At 51.3% G+C, this 17,850-nt stretch overlaps 1 protein-coding gene across 1 annotated transcript in view; it reads left to right on the top strand.

Moving 5' to 3' along the window:
• Positions 1–915: 915 nt before the first annotated feature.
• Positions 916–17,850, top strand: part of PTCHD1 (patched domain containing 1) — a 32,178-nt gene continuing 15,243 nt past the window's right edge. Inside the window, exons 1-2 of the mRNA XM_035542311.2 lie at positions 916–1,339; positions 12,474–13,134. Of these exons, the coding sequence (XP_035398204.1) occupies positions 989–1,339; positions 12,474–13,134 (1,012 nt within the window). The 5' untranslated portion in view covers positions 916–988. The remainder of the gene's footprint in view (positions 1,340–12,473; positions 13,135–17,850) is intronic.

Below are 17,850 nucleotides of genomic sequence, written 5' to 3'. Positions count from 1 at the left end.
CTGCGCGACCCAGCTGCGAGGGAGGAGACGGGAACGATGTCAAGGAGGCAAAGCGCCCGTGACCACACATTAGCTCGGGTCAGACGCCACCGAAATGCAAGGGGCTGTCGGTCCGTGGGCGATGCCGGCCTGGGGGGGCAGCCCAAGCGGGGAGCCGCTGCCGCTTCAGGCAGCAACAGGTGTACCGGCTGCCGGGCTGGAAAACTTCCCTCCGGCCGGTTTGTGGAACCCCCGGCCTGCCCCGGCTGGGCTCCGAACAAACCCAAGGGCCGGCAGCGGGAGGCAGGAGCGGGGCCCGGCCTCCAGGGGCAGCTCTGCCCTCCGCAGCCCGCGGGCCGCGGGCCGGCGCGGCCGTCGGGGATGCCGGTGCCGGTGCCGGTGGCGGTGGCGGTGGCGGGGCGGGCGGGGCGGGGCGGGGCGGGGCGTCCCGAGCGCGGCTCCGGCGGGAGGCGCCGCCCGGCGCGGCCCCTCGGCGGAGGGCTGCGGGCGCCCGGCCCGCCTGCGGCGGCGGCGGCGGCGGCGGCGGCGGGGGGATTAGTCAGCAGTCTGCGGGCGGCCCCGCGCAAACTCCGCGGCGGGGGCGGGGAGCGGCGAGCGGCGCCGGCCCCTTCGTCGCCGTCGCCTTCCCCCTTGAGGGCGGCGGGGGGGCGGCGGCGGCGGCGGGGCTGGTGCCCCCGGCGGTCCGCGCCGCCGCTCGGGGCCGCGAGGCTCCGGCAGCGCCGTGCGGGGCAGGGCGGGGCGGGGCGGGGCGGGGGCCCGCGCGCGCAGGCGGCAGGCGGGCGCGCCCCCGCGCCCCGCGCACGCCCCCGCGCCCCGCTCGCACGCACCCGCGCGGCGGCGGCGGCGGCGGCGGCCCCCGGCCCCCCGCAGCCGCGGCCGGCGGGGAGGCGGCGCCCGGCGGGGCTGCCCCATGGTCTTGCGGGGGCCGTGGGGGAGCCGCGGGGGCCCCGGCGCGGCGCTCGCCCTCCTGCGCGCCCTCCGCACTAGGATGTTGCGGCAGGTCTTGCACAGGGGGCTGGGGACGTCCTTCTCCCGGCTCGGCCACTTCGTCGCCAGCCACCCGGTGTTCTTCGCCTCGGCGCCCGTGCTCATCTCCATCCTGCTGGGCGCCAGCTTCAGCCGCTACCAGGTGGAGGAGAGCGTGGAGCACCTCCTGGCCCCCACGCACAGCCTGGCCAAGATCGAGAGGAACCTGGTGGACAGCCTCTTCCCGGTGAACCGCTCCAAGCACCGGCTCTACTCCGACCTGCAGACGCCGGGGAGGTACGGCAGGGTGATCATCACCTCCTTCCGCAAGGCCAACATGCTGGACCAGCACCACACCGATCTCATCCTCAAGGTAACCGCGCCGGCGCCCCGGCCCCGGCCCCCGCCGTGCCCGCACCTCCGAGCCGCCCCCCGCAACAGTTGGGACGCCCGGCCCGGCTCGGAGCCGAGCGGAGCGGAGCGGGGGCCGCTGCCTCTTTCCTGCGCCCTGCCTCGCCTCGCCTCGCCCCGCGTGATGCTGCCCACCAGCACCGCTGCCCCGCTCCAACTTGCCGAGCACTTGGGCGCCGGGGATGCTCTGGGGGTGCTGCATGCGGGCATCCCCTTCCCTTGCCTTCCTATCCCTCCCCATTCCCTTCCCATCCCTTCTCATCCCTTCCCATCCTTTTCCATCCCTTCCCATCCTTTTCCATCCCTTCCCATCCCTCCTCATCCCCTTCCCATCCCTCCCCATCGCACCGTGCCCCGGAGCAAAGCGCCCAAAGCAGACACCCCACTCCTCGCTCCCGGCCCCCCGTGGCGCTGCGGGTGGCTCGGGGAGGTGAGGAGCGCCACGGCCACCCCAATTCCCCCGGCAGCGTCCCCCCGTGTCACTTAGAGGGCTCCGGGCGTGCGAGTACCTGGCAGGACGGCTCGCCGCACCGTGTGCCATAACATGTCGGCAACCTGCGTGTGCCCGAGCTGGCGCGCCAGCTTGCGCCGGAGTAGTTTGGAAGGGGTTGGGAAGGAGAAGCGAGGAGGACGGATGCAAAAAAACGGGTGTTAAGAGGGTCGGGTGCACGGAGGGAAAGCGTACCAAACAACCGAACACACACAGAGAGCCAGAGGTGTGGCTGGCTCAGCCTGGCACGTTTTCCCTGTTGCTTTACGGAAACCCCAGAGGCTCGGCTTGGCTTTTTTTTCCCCGTTTTCCTTGAATGTCAGGCTGTCAGACCCTGCAAAAGCCAACGCTAATTCTTCTTAATAGCTTCAGGGAGTGTCTCCTCTCAAATGACCAAAAAAAAAAAAAAAAAGGTGCACATACCGCTTGTGAGAGACTTTGGGGAGATGTCGCTCTTTACTAAACAAGGAAATAACTGTTAGAGTGGATTTATTTCTCTTCTATTTCCACCGTAGCCACATGCAGGACTGTAGCACAGAGCCACTCACTGTTTTCCGCTTCTCTTTTCTTGCTGTTAACGTGTTACCCAACGGTAATCAGCAGACAGATCTAACGAGCACAGGCTGGCTGAGCACAGGCACAGAAACGGTACCGGCGAATGAGAAAACTCCAGAGAGACGGTTTTCATTCCTTCATTTTCCTGTACCACGGATTGCATTCGCATCCAGTGTATGCACATTTACTCAGTCACAGGACAGTAATGATAATGGATTTTTTTCTCTGTACTGCTTTCTCCAGAGATCTGTAGTTTTATCGATAGCACAGTGACACACAAATAAATGTTGCTCTGAATCCCTCCACAAGCAAACTTCTGCATAAGATTTATCATATCGGCGGAAGAGCTATAACTTAGAAAGTTCTGTCAGTGGTTAACGCTGCCTCATTTTTAACAGACAGAATTTGCCAACAAAATGATTATTTTTCATTTAGTGAGATAATGAACGGCATTGCCATTTGACTGTTTACTCATACTGTTAATCTGACATTGTCAGGCATATTTGATGCATTATTTCCAACTCTTTACTTATCTAATTAATTCCAGTGTGCCTCGTGCAGAACAGATTATGGCCTTTGTCCTGAATGTTTTTCTGTTTGTGGGCAGAGCCGGGCTCAGGCAGCTGCCCGTCCAACCTCGTGGATGGCCCAGTGGGGTCGAAACCCGGCGAAACAGGAGGGAGAGCTTCCAGCTCCCAGTATTGTTATGCTGGTGGTGATGCAGGGCTACATCATTCTGTGTCAGCAGGACTCACCGAGAGAAGGAGGAAGGGAAAAGGTGTCCATCAAGGTTTTCCTATGCGTATCCGGCTGCACAGAGGGCAGAGAGGAGCGAAGGCATCTGCAGCGTGCCCCCAGCCCAAAGCCAGCCAGTGCTGCTCCGCAGATGGACCGGCGGTGATCCCACCTGCACGCCTCTGAATGCTGCCATGGGGGTGCAGTCAGGGCAGAGAACCCCCCAGGCAGCGTTTACTTACCTTTCCCCTTCAGGGGAAGGATGGCCTCCCCAGGGAAGAGCTTTTGCTGTAGAAGAAGCCTCGGCTCCTCCCGTAGGGCTCTTGCTGCGTCTCCACCCGCTCGCAGGTGGACGGGAGACCCAAGGTAGCCTCAGGCAGGCACCGGCTGCTCTTGCAGCACCCTTTCTAGGTTCCCTTGCTGGCCATGTCCTACGTCACCAGCCATGAGGGAGGGAACGAGCCTTCACCGTTACTGCTACCCTGGTCGCATGGAAGGGGAAGAGAAGGAGATTTTCTCTGGCTACGGCAGAGGAAGAAGTGAGCTTCCACTATCATCCCCCCGGTAAAGGGTTATGCAGTTTTGGGGTCTGAGCAGTTAGAGCTTAGTGGCACTGTCAAAAGTTAATCAACCTAGTATCCTAATTAATGAATTGGTTATTATAATAACTTCTGTGGTGGCTTCTTCAAAATACCCTGGTTGGCTTAGTGCAGTTCCTAATGGACAGGCTGTCAGCCCAAGAAGCTGTCAGCTGCCACAGCTGTGCAGCACCCTGCTGGCCGGCCAGGTAGAGATTTAGGGAAGGGCCCAGACCCCAGGCAGCACTCCCCAAACAAGACCAGTCATGGGGCACAGGATGCCTGTGCCAGCGTGGCATTGGCTGCCCACACGGCAGCGGCGCATCTTGCTGGACACGCAAGCTGCTCCACAGAAGGTCTCTCCTGCTAATTAGCAGGGAGGCATGTGGCTGCCTGGTAGCATAGTTCTGGCTTGGAGGCGATGCCGAGTACCCGTTTTTGTTTGTGTAAAAGTAAATCTCCATCCGTAGTTCTCATAACTCCCCGTAAATGCTTATAGTGTTTCTGTGCCTGCCATCCGTTGCGTTTCCAACTGTCCTAGCCATCTGCAGAAGAGAGGAAGGGGAGAAACCTAAACATGTCCTGGAATGGATGGTCCAACAGAAGCCTCTAGAGAGTCTCGGACATGCAAGAGATGCATTCTGGGGCTGGGATGTGCTGGAAGGCAGTGGTGACATCGTGCTCGCTGCTCCACCTGCTCTACAGCTGCGCACAGGGCAGCTGCATCCACTGCTGTCCAAGTGCAGGACCTCTTTCTTCCTCAAGATTTCACTCTGCCAAGAGAAAGAGAGAGAGGAAGTATGAACACTCAGCTGAAGAAAGTGTGCTCTTACCCTTGTATTTCCAAGAAGTGCTTGGAGAAACAAAAATAATTTTGGATATATGGTGTGAACCATTGCGCAAAAGTTCAAATGCTAGTGTAAATTCTGTACAGCTCATCTAAGCCGAGAATCCAGCCTAAAAATAGCGTAAGAGCAGCCCCCTGCCAGTTCATTGAGATATTTCCACTTGCAGCTAGAAACTTGGGAGGTTGAAGGCACACAGACTCGCTGGAAATATGGACCTAGCCAGATGTTTTGAAGCCCTGAAAACATATTCTGACTTAGCCAGGATTTGAGACATTTTGAGCCTGTTTGTTCCTCCTTAATTAGAGCCATTTAACTGCATTGTACTGCAATGGACTATTTTTTTTCTTAATGAAAGCTTTCTTTTTTTGCAGGGTAGACTGTCTTCTACTTATATTATTGTGTTTATAACATTAACACAGTACTAATATTTTTTAGCAATAACTCTACTTATGATGCAGAGATGAAAAGGGAATGAAATGTGACATGCCTTCCTAAAAGGGATTTTATTTACAGTTTGCCTAGACAAAAATCTGTAGTTGAAGGCTTATTTCTTTGAAAGAAACTGTCCTAACTACATATTTTCAGACAGTGCTTATACATTGCCTCTCTCCTATGAACTGGCCATCAATGTATCTAGTTCACTGATTAAATACCTATTTGCATGTGCAAGCGAATACTAAAATATTCATGCATAAGCACACATTTATTTAAGCACTGCATAACTTCGGATTATTGCAAAGCAAGACAGTCAAACTTCAAATTTTTGCAGACCTCATACTTGTTTGGGTTTCTTTTCCTCTCTCTGCTCCCTAATTACTATGTCTGCCTATGTGTGTGCCTGCATGCTCTGTCCGCAGCCCTTCCAGATTATCTCATTTATTTTCTACGTGTGAGGAAACTCGTGGAGGAACCAGCTATATTTATGTTCCTGTGTTTGTGGTATTTCTAATTGCTTTGCTGTAGTAACATGGCACGCTGAAGCCATTGTTTTCAAAGCTGGTAGAAGTCAGTGCTGGCTGTAGCAGAGCTGAAGGCTGGGGCTGGTGCAGCTCTGACTAGCATAAGGCACCCAACCCTGCATTTTAAAACTTCGGGTACTTCAGAAGGCCTGGAGGCAGCCAGCCAGCTGTGGATCTAGCAATGTATATAGTAGTCTTCACCTTCTCTGCATAGCTTCAGCACTAACAGTGCTTCTAGAGAAATTGTCAGCAAAACAAATAGTGTATTTTGCTAAAAAAAAAAAAGACAAAAGGATGAAGTCATGTCTTCAGAGCAAGGCTGTAAGACGAGGGGAAGAGTCCTAATACAAGAAAAACAAGGGTGTGAAAGCAGCAGAAGTGCAAGCCTGTTGTCATAGCAGCACAATGCTGCAGGGCTAAAACGTATCTTATGCGAAAACAGATGAGAATTAAGATACGCAGGTGAGATCCGGGCACAGCCAGGGAAGAGGGATGGCCAGTGGCATGCCGCGGGGAGGCATGTGCAGCAGCCCCCAGTCGCTTCAGGCCCTGCCTCCCGCAGCACAGTGTGTGAGGGACAGGTTCCCTTGAGGGGTTGTCACCCCTCCAGAGGAGGGACCAGAGCTCACGGGACACCATGCGTAACGGCCACCAGGGACCAGGCAGTGCTGCAGGGGTTCAGTTGGCTAGAGCAACCAAGCTGGGGCTTCCCGAAAGCTGTGAGTTGAAAAAAAGCCCTGAAGTTGGGGTGTATGGGAGAACCCCCTCATTCCTGCTGGGAGAGAGGACAAGGGGCTAAGTCGCTGATGAACTTGATGGGCTGTGTGCTTGCAGTTCGTGAGGTTTTGTGCAACGAGGTAGGGGCCACCCATCGCACCGCTGCTGGAGGAGCCCTTCATACAAGCTTGCACTGCATCCCCAGTCCCCTCGAGAGGTGCTGTGAGGACTGAAAGGTCTTCATGGAGAAGGGTAGCTATGTGGAGAAGGACACCGGTGGATCTAATGTGACATCAGCAGCAAGAATGAAGTCTCCATACCTGACATGAGAAATGGATCTCGGAGTCCTTGGCCGTGCTTCACATACTGGACTTGTGCGGCACACACATCATGTCTCCTCCAGGAGCAGTCAGCCTGAAAAGTCACAGTCCGAACCAGAGCATGTTGCTCTCATTGAAACAAATCCAGATGGATTTGCCATGGTGCTGGTCAAAATTAAGACCACATTGGTTAGGAAAGGTTCTCCACTTCAGATTAGAAAAGAAAAATCTTAGCTAGCAATTATCTGTAGCTACCAGTAAGGTAGATGGAAAAGTAAATGCACACGTAGCTGCCAGCATATATGTTTGAGCAGTAGTTGTTGTCCCTCAGTTGATGAGTTGTGTTTTGAACAATTTTTAGATTTTAATTACCTGAAATTTGTTTAGAGAAAATACTATTCACCATGTTTTGGACAGCTGAAAAAATAGTTGTAAAAATATATAGCTTCCATAACTAGTATTTTAGCATCTTTTCAGGAAATCTGGTTGTAGGACTGCTAGTAAAAGAGTCCAGCTACAATTTCCATGTGTTTTCCAAGCTGTTAGGATCTGCTGGCTTCCTGACTTGTCAGTGCACGCAACTGCCATCCCTCGGCCAGAATGGCTTGGGCAGGAGGCTGCTTCCCACCAGCCTCCCTTGAAGCGCTGTCCTGGACCCAGGTACCCAGGCTGGCCTCAGGGCCTGGTCCTGCTCAGAGGCTCCGTTGTCGTCCTTCTCCACACCTTCTTCTGGTTAAAATAAATTTCTGTTGGTTTAATTCTGCCCTTGTCTGTGTTGCCCACAGTGTTTTCTTTTGTGAATTAGGCCGGGAGCTCTGTTAAGTCCTTTTCTCTCCCATAACCCTTTTACTTTTTCACTGGGGCTGTCTCTCAAAGTGCATAAAAAAAGCACTCCGCAAGGATAGAACATGGCAAACATTACTGAGATCATAGAAAAAGTGGAGAAATTTACAGCAATCCAATAAAGGCTTTTTCTTCTCTTCATTTCCTTTGGCACAAGTTACCTGTAAAAATTACCCAAAGAATAAACCAGCTTCACGTGAGAGTGAAGCCTGTATTCAAAATCATTCTTAAGACTGAAAAACTAGAAAGCAATACAGAGCCTAAAGCAGTGATGAGACTTGAAGCAGTGATACATAATGAGTTCACTCCTTGCTTTATTTTTGAGCCTTCTCAGGCTCTCCATAACCGTGAGATCAGACTTTTCTTCATGTAATGAAAGCTGAGATTCTCAAAAAAAAAAATCACACCGCTTCAGGGCTCAGAGAAACTCCAGACTTAGTGAAAATGACAATAAAAAAAATAAGAGTTGGCAACACTGACTAAAGGGAATCTCATCTTTAATTTGAACCATCAGACATAGACTGAAAGACTAAATTGAGTCAAATATTAGCAAAGGCAATGTAATGTGGCGTGGTAAAGATCTTATTCCCATGAGTGAAACACGTCTCTATGTGCCAGCTCATTTGCGATAGGGGAAGACATACATATACCTAGCTAGTTTTATCTAGTTGGCCATTCATCGACTATATGTCAAGCAACAAAGTGTAGTCAGGTCCTTATGATGAGTAATGTCACCTATAAAACACCGCACATCACTGCTCCGCAGCAAAACCAAACACGTTTCCGCAGCCTGTATGATAAGCACAAGCTAGCTGTGCACACCCTTAACATCAAAACCCATGGCTGACCCGGCTCCTGGGAGGTCAAGATGTCTGTCCTTCCACAAATGAGAAATAGGAGCTTGGGAAAGCCGACGTGTCCCGTACCTTCCTTGGCTAGGGGCTGTGTGGGACACTTCTGGCCACTGCTGGTCCCTCCATTGTCGTCCTGCCAGGAGAGGAGTGGGACCCTGGCGGGCTCTGATCAGGGCAGCAGATTGCATAACGTGGCCTTAGAGGATTTCTGGGATCAGAGCATTTTGCAAATGAATCAGCAGTTTCTGCCCCCTCCCTGCTGGGATGGGATCTGTTTGCCTCGCGGGAAGGCTGCAGGCTTCCTCATCACCTGATGGAGCCGACCAAATTCTGACAGCGGGTGCTCGCATTGGCATTAAAGGACGGACTTCTGAGCAAGGCGACGGAGCTAGAGGCATTCCTCTCCCCTTCCTGTGGCTCCCTGGATCTCCTGCACAGACTCCTGCACGGAGTAAAAGCAAGCTTTCTTTGTCGTCCTGAGTGTCCGTCTCTCCATACAGCCCCTCACCTCCAGGCTTAGCTCTGCTGTCCCTGCTGCAGGACATGCCAGGCCCCACGCTGGGCCAAGCCCTCCTGGGAGAGCGAAGCCGAGCCCAGCGGGCAGCTCTGCGCCTCGGCGCCTGCCTTCCTGCCGTACAGCAGAGCCAGCAGGACTGGCAGCCAAAAACAGCTTGAGGAAACCTTTGCGGCCTCAGCGTACCGAGGCTGTGGAGCAAATGGTTTCTCCCAGGTGAAATGGAAGGCTTTCACGCCAGGCTTCCCGTACCCACAAGCAGCAGGAGGGGGTTCATCTCCCTGCTGAAGCCACCATCACTGTCTGAAGTAAACAGATCAGGAAGCATGGGACTTAAAGAGCAGGGCCAAGGTGTTACTGAATGCAAACAGCTGAAGAGAGAGAAAAATGCTGTTCCAGAAATCTCTGCCACGGTGTGCGGCACACCAAAACACCGCCTTCGGAAGGGAGAGGGGAATCGCAAGGGATGGGCGCTGTTGAAACAAAGGTGGAGAGGCAGAGGTGTAAGTTGTTCTTTCGTGACTGAGCACTTTCAGCCAAAAACAGCGCGTGCCACTGTGACCAGTGAGCTTAGGCATGCTGTGCAGCTCTCGTGCTGCAGTGCTCTGGCATTTGAGCCGTGAGCTGCCTCATGGTTACTTGCACTGCTAGCTAACCCAAAAGGCTGCGAGCGAGGAGCAGGCAGTACGTGTCTCCCTTCAAGAAAAACTATTCAGGCAGCTTTTGATATTCTTTTAGTTCCCCTTCTCTACTAATAGCATCAGTAAGGAGAAGAAAACAGTTGGGTGAATGAGAATCTGCTGGATTCAGTTAGAATAGAGTCACCTGCTACTCAGAACCTACCGTGCTGACATGGTCCCCATCAGACAGCAGGCTGTGCCACCTCCTGCTAGCAAGCCCCAGGTTCCTGGGGCTTCTTAGGTTCCAGGCCAGGACACAGGAGAGCTGGGGGCCGTGGGGATGCAGTTTGGCAGGGGGGAGGCAGCAGCAAGGCAATGGGGTGCAGGGGCTGAGCGGGGGGAGAGAGGCATGGGTGTGCAGCAGGCTGTAGGGCCACCACGGCACCTCGGGACCCTGAGCTTGAAACCATCGTTTCCAAGAAGTGATTAGTACTTGAGGGATGGCATTTAGCTTCTAGCCTTCTGCTAAAGATGAAGTAGCAGCTGTGACAGACGAGGTTATTTTATAACCTAAATATTAACAGAAAGTGCTTCAGATGTAGAAAGAAGCAAATGCAGCAGCGGCAGAGCAGGTAAATAGCAACACGCTGTTTGATGAAACTCATGCAACAGTTTCCCTTCTCCTGCTTTGTGTCACCGGATGGATCCTTTCAGAAGTTGTTGTATTGTTAATACAACACAGGCAGTAAATTCCTTCTATTGCTCCTAGTTGTCCTCAGCTGTACTTTATATGACATCTGGTTTTACAGCCGTTGTCAATGAAATACATACAGCAGCTGTCATTGTAAAAAAAAAAAAAAAAAAAAAAAAAAGCTTAAAATCAGATATCTGTCTTTGATTCCATAAGCCAGGGCATTTTCCCCAACCTGTAGCAACATACCTTTGTATTCATACCACAAAACAGCTCTTGCAGAGCTCGGCAGGAACAAACTGGAAAGATGGGAAGAATTCCCCATACAGGCTCATTTCTCTGGCATGTTCTTGCAAACCTTTTAATGTTCTGTTTTAGAAGAAAGTTGTGCAAGAGCCCCTAATCTGTTGCACAGGAAGTTATTTGTTCTCCCAGCAAGATGGAGAATTTCCTTCTCACCATGGCAAGGTATTGTGTTCTCCTAGTGCTGGGAAAAGGGTTATTAGTTCATTTCATTTCTCAAATCTTTCTGCTATTAATACTGAACTGTTCTTCTGTAGAAAATGAAAACTGCTCAAATGTGGAAAAACACACCTCCAAGCTGCTAGAAAAACATGTTGAGAATATAGGAAGTTTGCATTTTTTGCATATATGACATCATATCATCCTGAGGAGTGGAGGCAGCTTAATTAAATTTATACCCATCACAGACTAGGCAATGTAATCACAAAATAATCAGATTCATAGTATCATCTAAATGGTGGTTCTTTTTTTTTTTCTGCAGATAGGTCTGAAATAGCACACAAGCATCACCACGACTGTTTAACTTCAACAGATGCAGGATCTGAGCCATGAGTATTAGACATGTCATCCATGTCACCAGACGAGTATATGTGCTGTGCTGCTGTGGTGTGCACCATCTCCTGGTTTATAACCAGTGTTTCTCTTCAGAAGGAGCTAATTCCAGTAAATGTCACCTAATCCCAGCCTCTCCACTTGGTACAACAGCCTCCTGTCCTCCCTGGGAAACAGCACATGCAAATACAAAAAAGGGAATCACGTCCCTGTAGCCCGTCCGCTTTGTCTTGCTCGAAATATGAAGGCAGAAAATTACTATTCCCCCTCTAAGGAAGAGCAGTCAGAGCTGTTCCTCCTGTGGTTCCTGCCATCCAGGTGTGAGGATGGACTGGTCCCGTACCTCTGTTCCCAGTCCAGTCACAAGCTCCCCTGGTGCCCAGTCCCCTCAGCCAGCCCAGGGGACGCATGGTGCTGAGTGTGGGCTGCCACCTTCACACGATGCTGGCACCAGGCAGCAGAAGCAGTGGCATGCTGGGGCGCCCATGCTGGGGTTTTCGGGTGTCCCCATGCCTGCTAGAGGGGCATAGAGGAGGATATACAGCTGCTGAGGGTCAGACTTGTGGTGGGCGATGTGGTCTTGGCCTGCAGAGCACCTGTACAGGAGGTCGTGGTGCTCCTTGCACAGCGAGCATGGCACAGCAGGAGTTAAACAGTGGCAGTGGTGGGTGAGGACTGTATGTTTCACAAGGAGATACCCCAAAATCAGTTTGTACTTTGCTAAGACATTAGCAAACTCAATACTTCTGAAAAATATTGCAATCCTGCCTGTTAGGGTTATTGCTTTACTGTCTTTTAGATGTCTTGTTTCTTCAGCATTAACTAAAATGGATTGAGAAGGGGTTGCAAGATTTTTCTGTACTTTTTTGAAAAGAGAGTGTAATTTTTCTGCCCTTCTGATGCTCAGAAATAACTGAATGTGCTGTGGGTCAGAGCTCATAGAAAATTTCATCAGGGTACAAAGCAACTTAAAAAGGAGTCTGCACTAAAAGCTGCTACAGCAAACAATAAGCGGGGATAACCTGCAGGCCCTGAAACAAGGGCCTCTGATTAACAGAGAGAGGAGAAAACTGGTGCCTCCTCCATGACTCCTTGTTCTACAGCGGGTGGAGGGTTTGATGGGGGAGGGAGGGAGGCAAAAAGCAGGCAAATTAACCAACACTGGCACCTATGCTCCAGCTGTGCCGACGGTCCTGGTGCTCAGGGCACGAGGAGAGGCAGCCTGGGGGTCACCAGCGCGACGGCGTCCCCTGACCTGGCCGGGCTGCCGCCACCCCTGTCATCTCACCTACCTGCAAGGGACGTGGGAGAACGGCCAGGCTGCTACCTTAATGCATGCTTCCTTTTTTTTTTTTTTTTTTGCGCTGAGCGTGCCATTAATACCGCAGGCACCAGAACTTTCACTGCCGTTGCCTAGATGGAATAGGAGAGGGACGGAGGCCGCGAGCCGCTGTTCTGGCTGCTGCTGGGCGGGATGGACTGATGAATAACGTCTGTGATTTCTCTTTCCCTTGTAGTTGCACTCTGCTGTGACCAGGATCCAAGTGCAAAGACCTGGTTTCAATTACACGTTTGCCCATATATGTATCCTGAACAATGACAAGACATGCATAGTGGACGACATAGTGCATGTGCTGGAGGAATTAAAGGCTGCTCGTTCTTCTAATCGAACTAATTTTGCAATCACTTATCCGATTACTCACTTAAAGGATGGCAGGGAAGTGTATAACGGGCATCAGCTTGGTGGGGTTACTGTGCACAGCAAAGACCGGGTGAAGTCTGCAGAAGCCATTCAGCTCACCTACTACTTGCAGGCAATCAACTCCTTGAATGACATGGTGGCAGAAAAGTGGGAATCCATTTTTTGTGACACTGTTGAACTTTTCCAGAAATCCAACAGGAAAGTCAAAATGTACCCTTTCACTTCTTCTTCGCTGAAGGAGGATTTCCAGAAGACGAGCAGGGTGTCAGAACGCTACCTGATCACAAGCTTGGTCCTTGTGGTCACCTTGGCCATTCTCTGCTGCTCCATGCAGGATTGTGTCCGCAGCAAACCCTGGCTTGGCCTGCTGGGATTGCTGACCGTGACCCTTGCCACCCTGACTGCAGCTGGGATCATCAATCTCACTGGTGGGAAATACAATTCCACCTTCCTGGGGATCCCCTTCGTCATGTTAGGTAACTATCTCCTACTCTCTCTTTTGTGTGTTTGTGCCTCCCTGACGCCTATCCCAGCCAGCGGAGAAGCATCACTGCATGACTCCCGGTGTCTGCTCCCTGTAACGCTGCGCTGTGCCAGCTCATTTCCTAAGCAGCCTGTACCGTGCGTGGACGTTATGATTATTTCTGGGTTCCTGGTGGTGCGCAGTGCCCTGCTGTATGATACAATGCCCACGTGGGGGTGAGCACCAAGTACCTGCAGGTGCCACACGTAGTGCAAGGGAGGAGTCCTGCTGCTGAAGTTCTGCGGACGCTTGATCCTTGGTTTGGTGGCCAGCGGTAGAAGGAGACCTGTGCACAGGTCTCTTGCTGGACGGGTTGTATCGGCTGCCCCAGCAAGCAAACGGGCCTTTGGAGAGCTGGCTCCTTTGCAGAGCAGGGCGGTGCTTTGCTCCCTGCTTGGCTGGCGCCTGCCCACGGGACGAGTGCAGTGCTGGGTTCTGGGTTGCGTTGCTCATGAAACGTCCCCGGCAGCTGAGTCGGGGCAGGGAGCACTTCCAGCCCTGGCGTGAGAGCCTCACTGGCCCCACTCGGGCTGGGCCCCGGCCGCAGGGTTGGTGGCACCTGCTCAGTCCCCGTGCCTCATGCCGTGGCCCGACTGTGCTGTGGGGTGTTTGTCCTGAGGGCGGCGAGGAGGAGGAGAGGAGGGCAGGCACCGGTGGAGGTGGTTCGGGGCGTCTGCGGGGAACCCCGGCGTCGTAGCCAGATAGGCAGGAGGGCTTCGCGGGAGGCAGAGGGAGCTCTGAGGAGCTCACAGCCTCTCTGTTTGTGTTTGGTTCATAAACAGCGTGAAAAGCTCTGCGCGCTGTAGGTGTTTAATGCGCCCTCGTTCTCAGCGTTATTCATTTGCGGAGAATAATACATGCATTGATTTGATCACAGCTTTCCCGGCTGAAAATCAGTGCTCAGTAATACTTCAGATTTCAAGTGTAAGAGTGTCTCCACTGACTTAGTCACATTGTGTAGTGATACGACATGTTTTGGCACAGCTATTTTTATATCGAGCGCCAGGTTCCTATTCCATGCCCGTACTATGTCTGTGGTATTGTTGCACTTTAATTAAAGACTATGCTTCAGTGCATCACACTACCAGCTAACGTGCAGAATATATTCAGTGACAAAGAGAGTTCAGCTACACTGCATCGGCTGCACCGTGTCACTCTTGTTTTCCGGTGACATCCATGAAAATTAAACTGTCTCGTAATCTAGAAAAGAAACAGCACAAGAAGTCCGAGTCAAAGGAAGGCTAGCATTCTGACCCAAGTCTTTGTTTTCTTTTGTGGGTTTTTATGCTTACGCCTGTGTTACAAAAATCTCTTCCTCAAACTAAGTAGTTTATATAAACACGCGGGGGAGATTTCCAGATGTGTTACAGAAGAGTAGTCATAGTAGAAAAACAGCCTAAAGTCCAGCTGCGGACAGGAAAGTACATGGGGAAAGTGACTTAGAAATATGAAATATTAGCTCTTTTTAGGGATCAAGGCATCTGCTTCCTGAGATAACCTTCCAAATTGTCAATTCACTAGTAACGGCTATGCTGAGACGTACGGATAACTATGAAGAATTTCACACTTCTATTTTAGTGCTCCTTTAACTACTGAACTGTATAGCTCACTCTGCTTTTTTCCTTTTTTTTTTTTCCTGTTGGTTTTGGTCATGCTTACTTGAAGTATTCCACTCTTAAATAAGTGATTTTCAGGTACACAGCTCAGCTCTCACAGCGAGCAAGCCAGGGCAGAGCAGCCATGTTCACGGGAGTCTCCCATATATAAGGGAATATCCCCAGCTGCATTGAGTCTCCCAGGGGGTGGGAGCATCAAGAGGTGAACAGACGGCACTAAAGATGTTTGGGAGTTTTTTAGAAGAGTTGCTTTAAACCAGCAAATAGCTGAAAAGGTAGGGCTTTTCTTTTTTTGTCCTGCAGTACAACAGAACGATTCATCATGCATTTCAAAATGTTTCATTCCTATACATCGCTTCGATTGTAAAGGACAGTTTAGCTCAAGGTAACTGAAGGCTAGAGACACAAACCACTTTCCCTTACAGCCAGCTGAAATACTTCCACTTAATTTCAGTGACCATCAGATTAGATCATAGATTAACTGACCTTTAGAAAGCTAAAGGATTTCTGGCTAACAGTGTAGCCCAATAGCTATTACTCATAATCTCATGCCTAACAGCAAAAATTACACAGAAAAAATGCTTGCGCTGGACACATTTCAGGCAAGGCCCCTATGCTAGTATAAATCATTAATGAAGTTCCACCGGTTTATAGCAGCTGAGGATTTTCAGCTCCTCGTCAGCAGCACGAAGCAGGGGGGGCTCTCCAGACATCGTCTGACCTCTGCCACAGGACAAAGATTACGTCTTCCCTGGCAGATCCTTCTCGCCCCGAACTTTGCCTCCTCCTTGAGTCGCTTCCTGCCGTGGTTCACTGTGCTACCGCTACAGCATACATCATGTCTTAACCCGAATTCCCCTTTTGCAGCTCAGCTGCCATTCTTCACTCCCTGCATCTGGAAAGCAATTTATTTTCTTTGCGTATTTGGGACCACTTTCACTCGTGCAGTCCTCCTCCATTTCATCCCAGGTTTCCTCAGGCGGTGCTTACTGGCCTTGCAGCGGTCTTCTTGCTCTTGGCTGCTCGGCACCCTCTGCGGAGCGCAGTGCCTAAAACTGGGCACGGGATTCGGGCTGAGGCTTCAAGCACCGAGTAGAGTAGGAGGATTATTTCACACATCTCGCATATGGCACTCCTGTTCATATATCCCCATATGACATTCGTTTTTCTCAGCAGTATGAGATGGTTGACGATTGGTTTGTGGCGTGTGGTAATTCACAGACCATTCGTGTGACTTTCTGCCCTGTTTGCATGACTGATTATTCCAACGTTTTGAAGTTTACCCTTGTCCTTGCTGAATCAACAGCACTTTTATGTCACACCATTTCTCCTGTTCATTAAGTTCATCCTGATACCATCACCACCCTTCCAAAATACATTAACTGAAGCCGGTCAGCAATGTTTTGCAATTGCCTATTTTTTCGTATTTTCAGGAATTACTTTCTGAATAGCTTAAGCAGTTTGTCCAGTTACAAGCCTGTTCTAATAATTTAGGCAATATGTCTGCAAAATACTCAGTTCAGTGTGCTCTGTACTACTCAATTTTATCCATCTTGTACAGCCCTTCAGCACCAGCCATTTCCAAAAATAAGCAATCTGTAGTGAAGGGTGCCAGCCTCTGTATGTGTTGCCTCCTTAGCTTTTGCGCCACTGGGACAATTACAAGCAATTAAATTAGCACGGCTTACCAAGCTGCACTCCCAAGCTCAGAGTAAGTGCAGACAGGAACATCTTTTGCCTACACCACCTGTTAAATATGACATACTAGCTTAAACCTCCCGTGCTTTGGGTTTAATCACCTTCATGGCGAGTTTCTCCTAATTTCTTTTCCTCTTTAATTAAGGCGGGTTGCCATAGCTCAGCCGATGAAAGGTAACTCATTAAGTCGCGGTAGCTCAGTCACTGGTGCCTGCCTGCATGTGCCCAGCAGGTGCCTCTGCAGGGGTGATGTTTGTGCTGCGGCAGGTTTCCAGCTCCACGGAGGCCAGCAGGCAGAGGGCACGCTGCCTGCCGCCTCCCTCTTCTCCGGGGAAATCTCCTGAAGTCCAGCAGGGAACCTTTCATCGCAAGCCCTGGGTTTATACAGGTGCTTCTAGTGTGAGAGCAAAGCCCGCAGCCTGTGAAACTTGGCAGGCTCCCGCCGTTCATGTGGGCATATTTAGAATTAGCATATGCCTTGGCGGTTTCTTAAAACTATCAGCATCTGCATTTAGCAGCATGTAAACAAGTCATTTAAGGGCAGGGGTACTCACACGCCGAGTTAACGTCGAATTCTTTGCTGCAATAAGTCTATCCATTTTTGACCCTAAGAATTATATATCAAAAAAAAAAAAATTGTAATTCAGCTGAATTTAAAATAGCTGAGTTATCATGTCAGCTGAAAAGCAGAATCAAAATCCTGATTTCCAATTGCCTGCTCCACTGAAATCTACAGATGTTTGGTCTGGCACAGATGCTGATGTATTCATCATAAGTTTCCCTTACGCATTAAATGCTGTTTAACTGCCAATCCTTCAAAAATATCAGTTTCCTCAAAAAAAAAAATATAATAAAATAAGCCACTGAACAACCAGCAGTGCTGGCCGAATAAGGTTTTGGTGTGACTTTTTCACCTCCTGCAGGCGGGGCGCAGCATTCGACGTAGATGTTGAGGAGCAAATCCCAGCGCTGCCCTCTGTCCTTAGGAGAGAGCTCGCAATCTGTTCCCTGTCCCTTCAGACGCTCCTGCAGCTCGCTGGGGGAGACGCGGCTCTTGCCGCCTGCCAAGTCGGTGGCAGGGATGGGCTCTGTAGAGTGACGGTGGCTGCCAGGCGCTGCCAGATACGGGCAGAGACGTAGGGCCAGCTCCATACGCTTATATTTAGCCTGGGGTCGGAAAACGCGCTGCTGGTTACGCTGGCACAGGAAACGCAGTTAGCAGCTAGGAGAGCAGCTTGAGCTTGCAGCTTGCTGTAAACTGAAAGAAGGGTAGCGAGCCTGGTGCGAAACCCGACAAAACAGGGACGGATGCTTACCGCGTCCCTCGTCCCACGCTGCCGCGTCGCGGCACCTGC

Source organism: Cygnus atratus, chromosome 1 (genome assembly GCF_013377495.2).
Source record: "Cygnus atratus isolate AKBS03 ecotype Queensland, Australia chromosome 1, CAtr_DNAZoo_HiC_assembly, whole genome shotgun sequence".
NCBI classification, from domain to species: Eukaryota; Metazoa; Chordata; class Aves; order Anseriformes; family Anatidae; genus Cygnus; species Cygnus atratus.
This window is presented reverse-complemented; position numbering and strand designations above follow the sequence as displayed.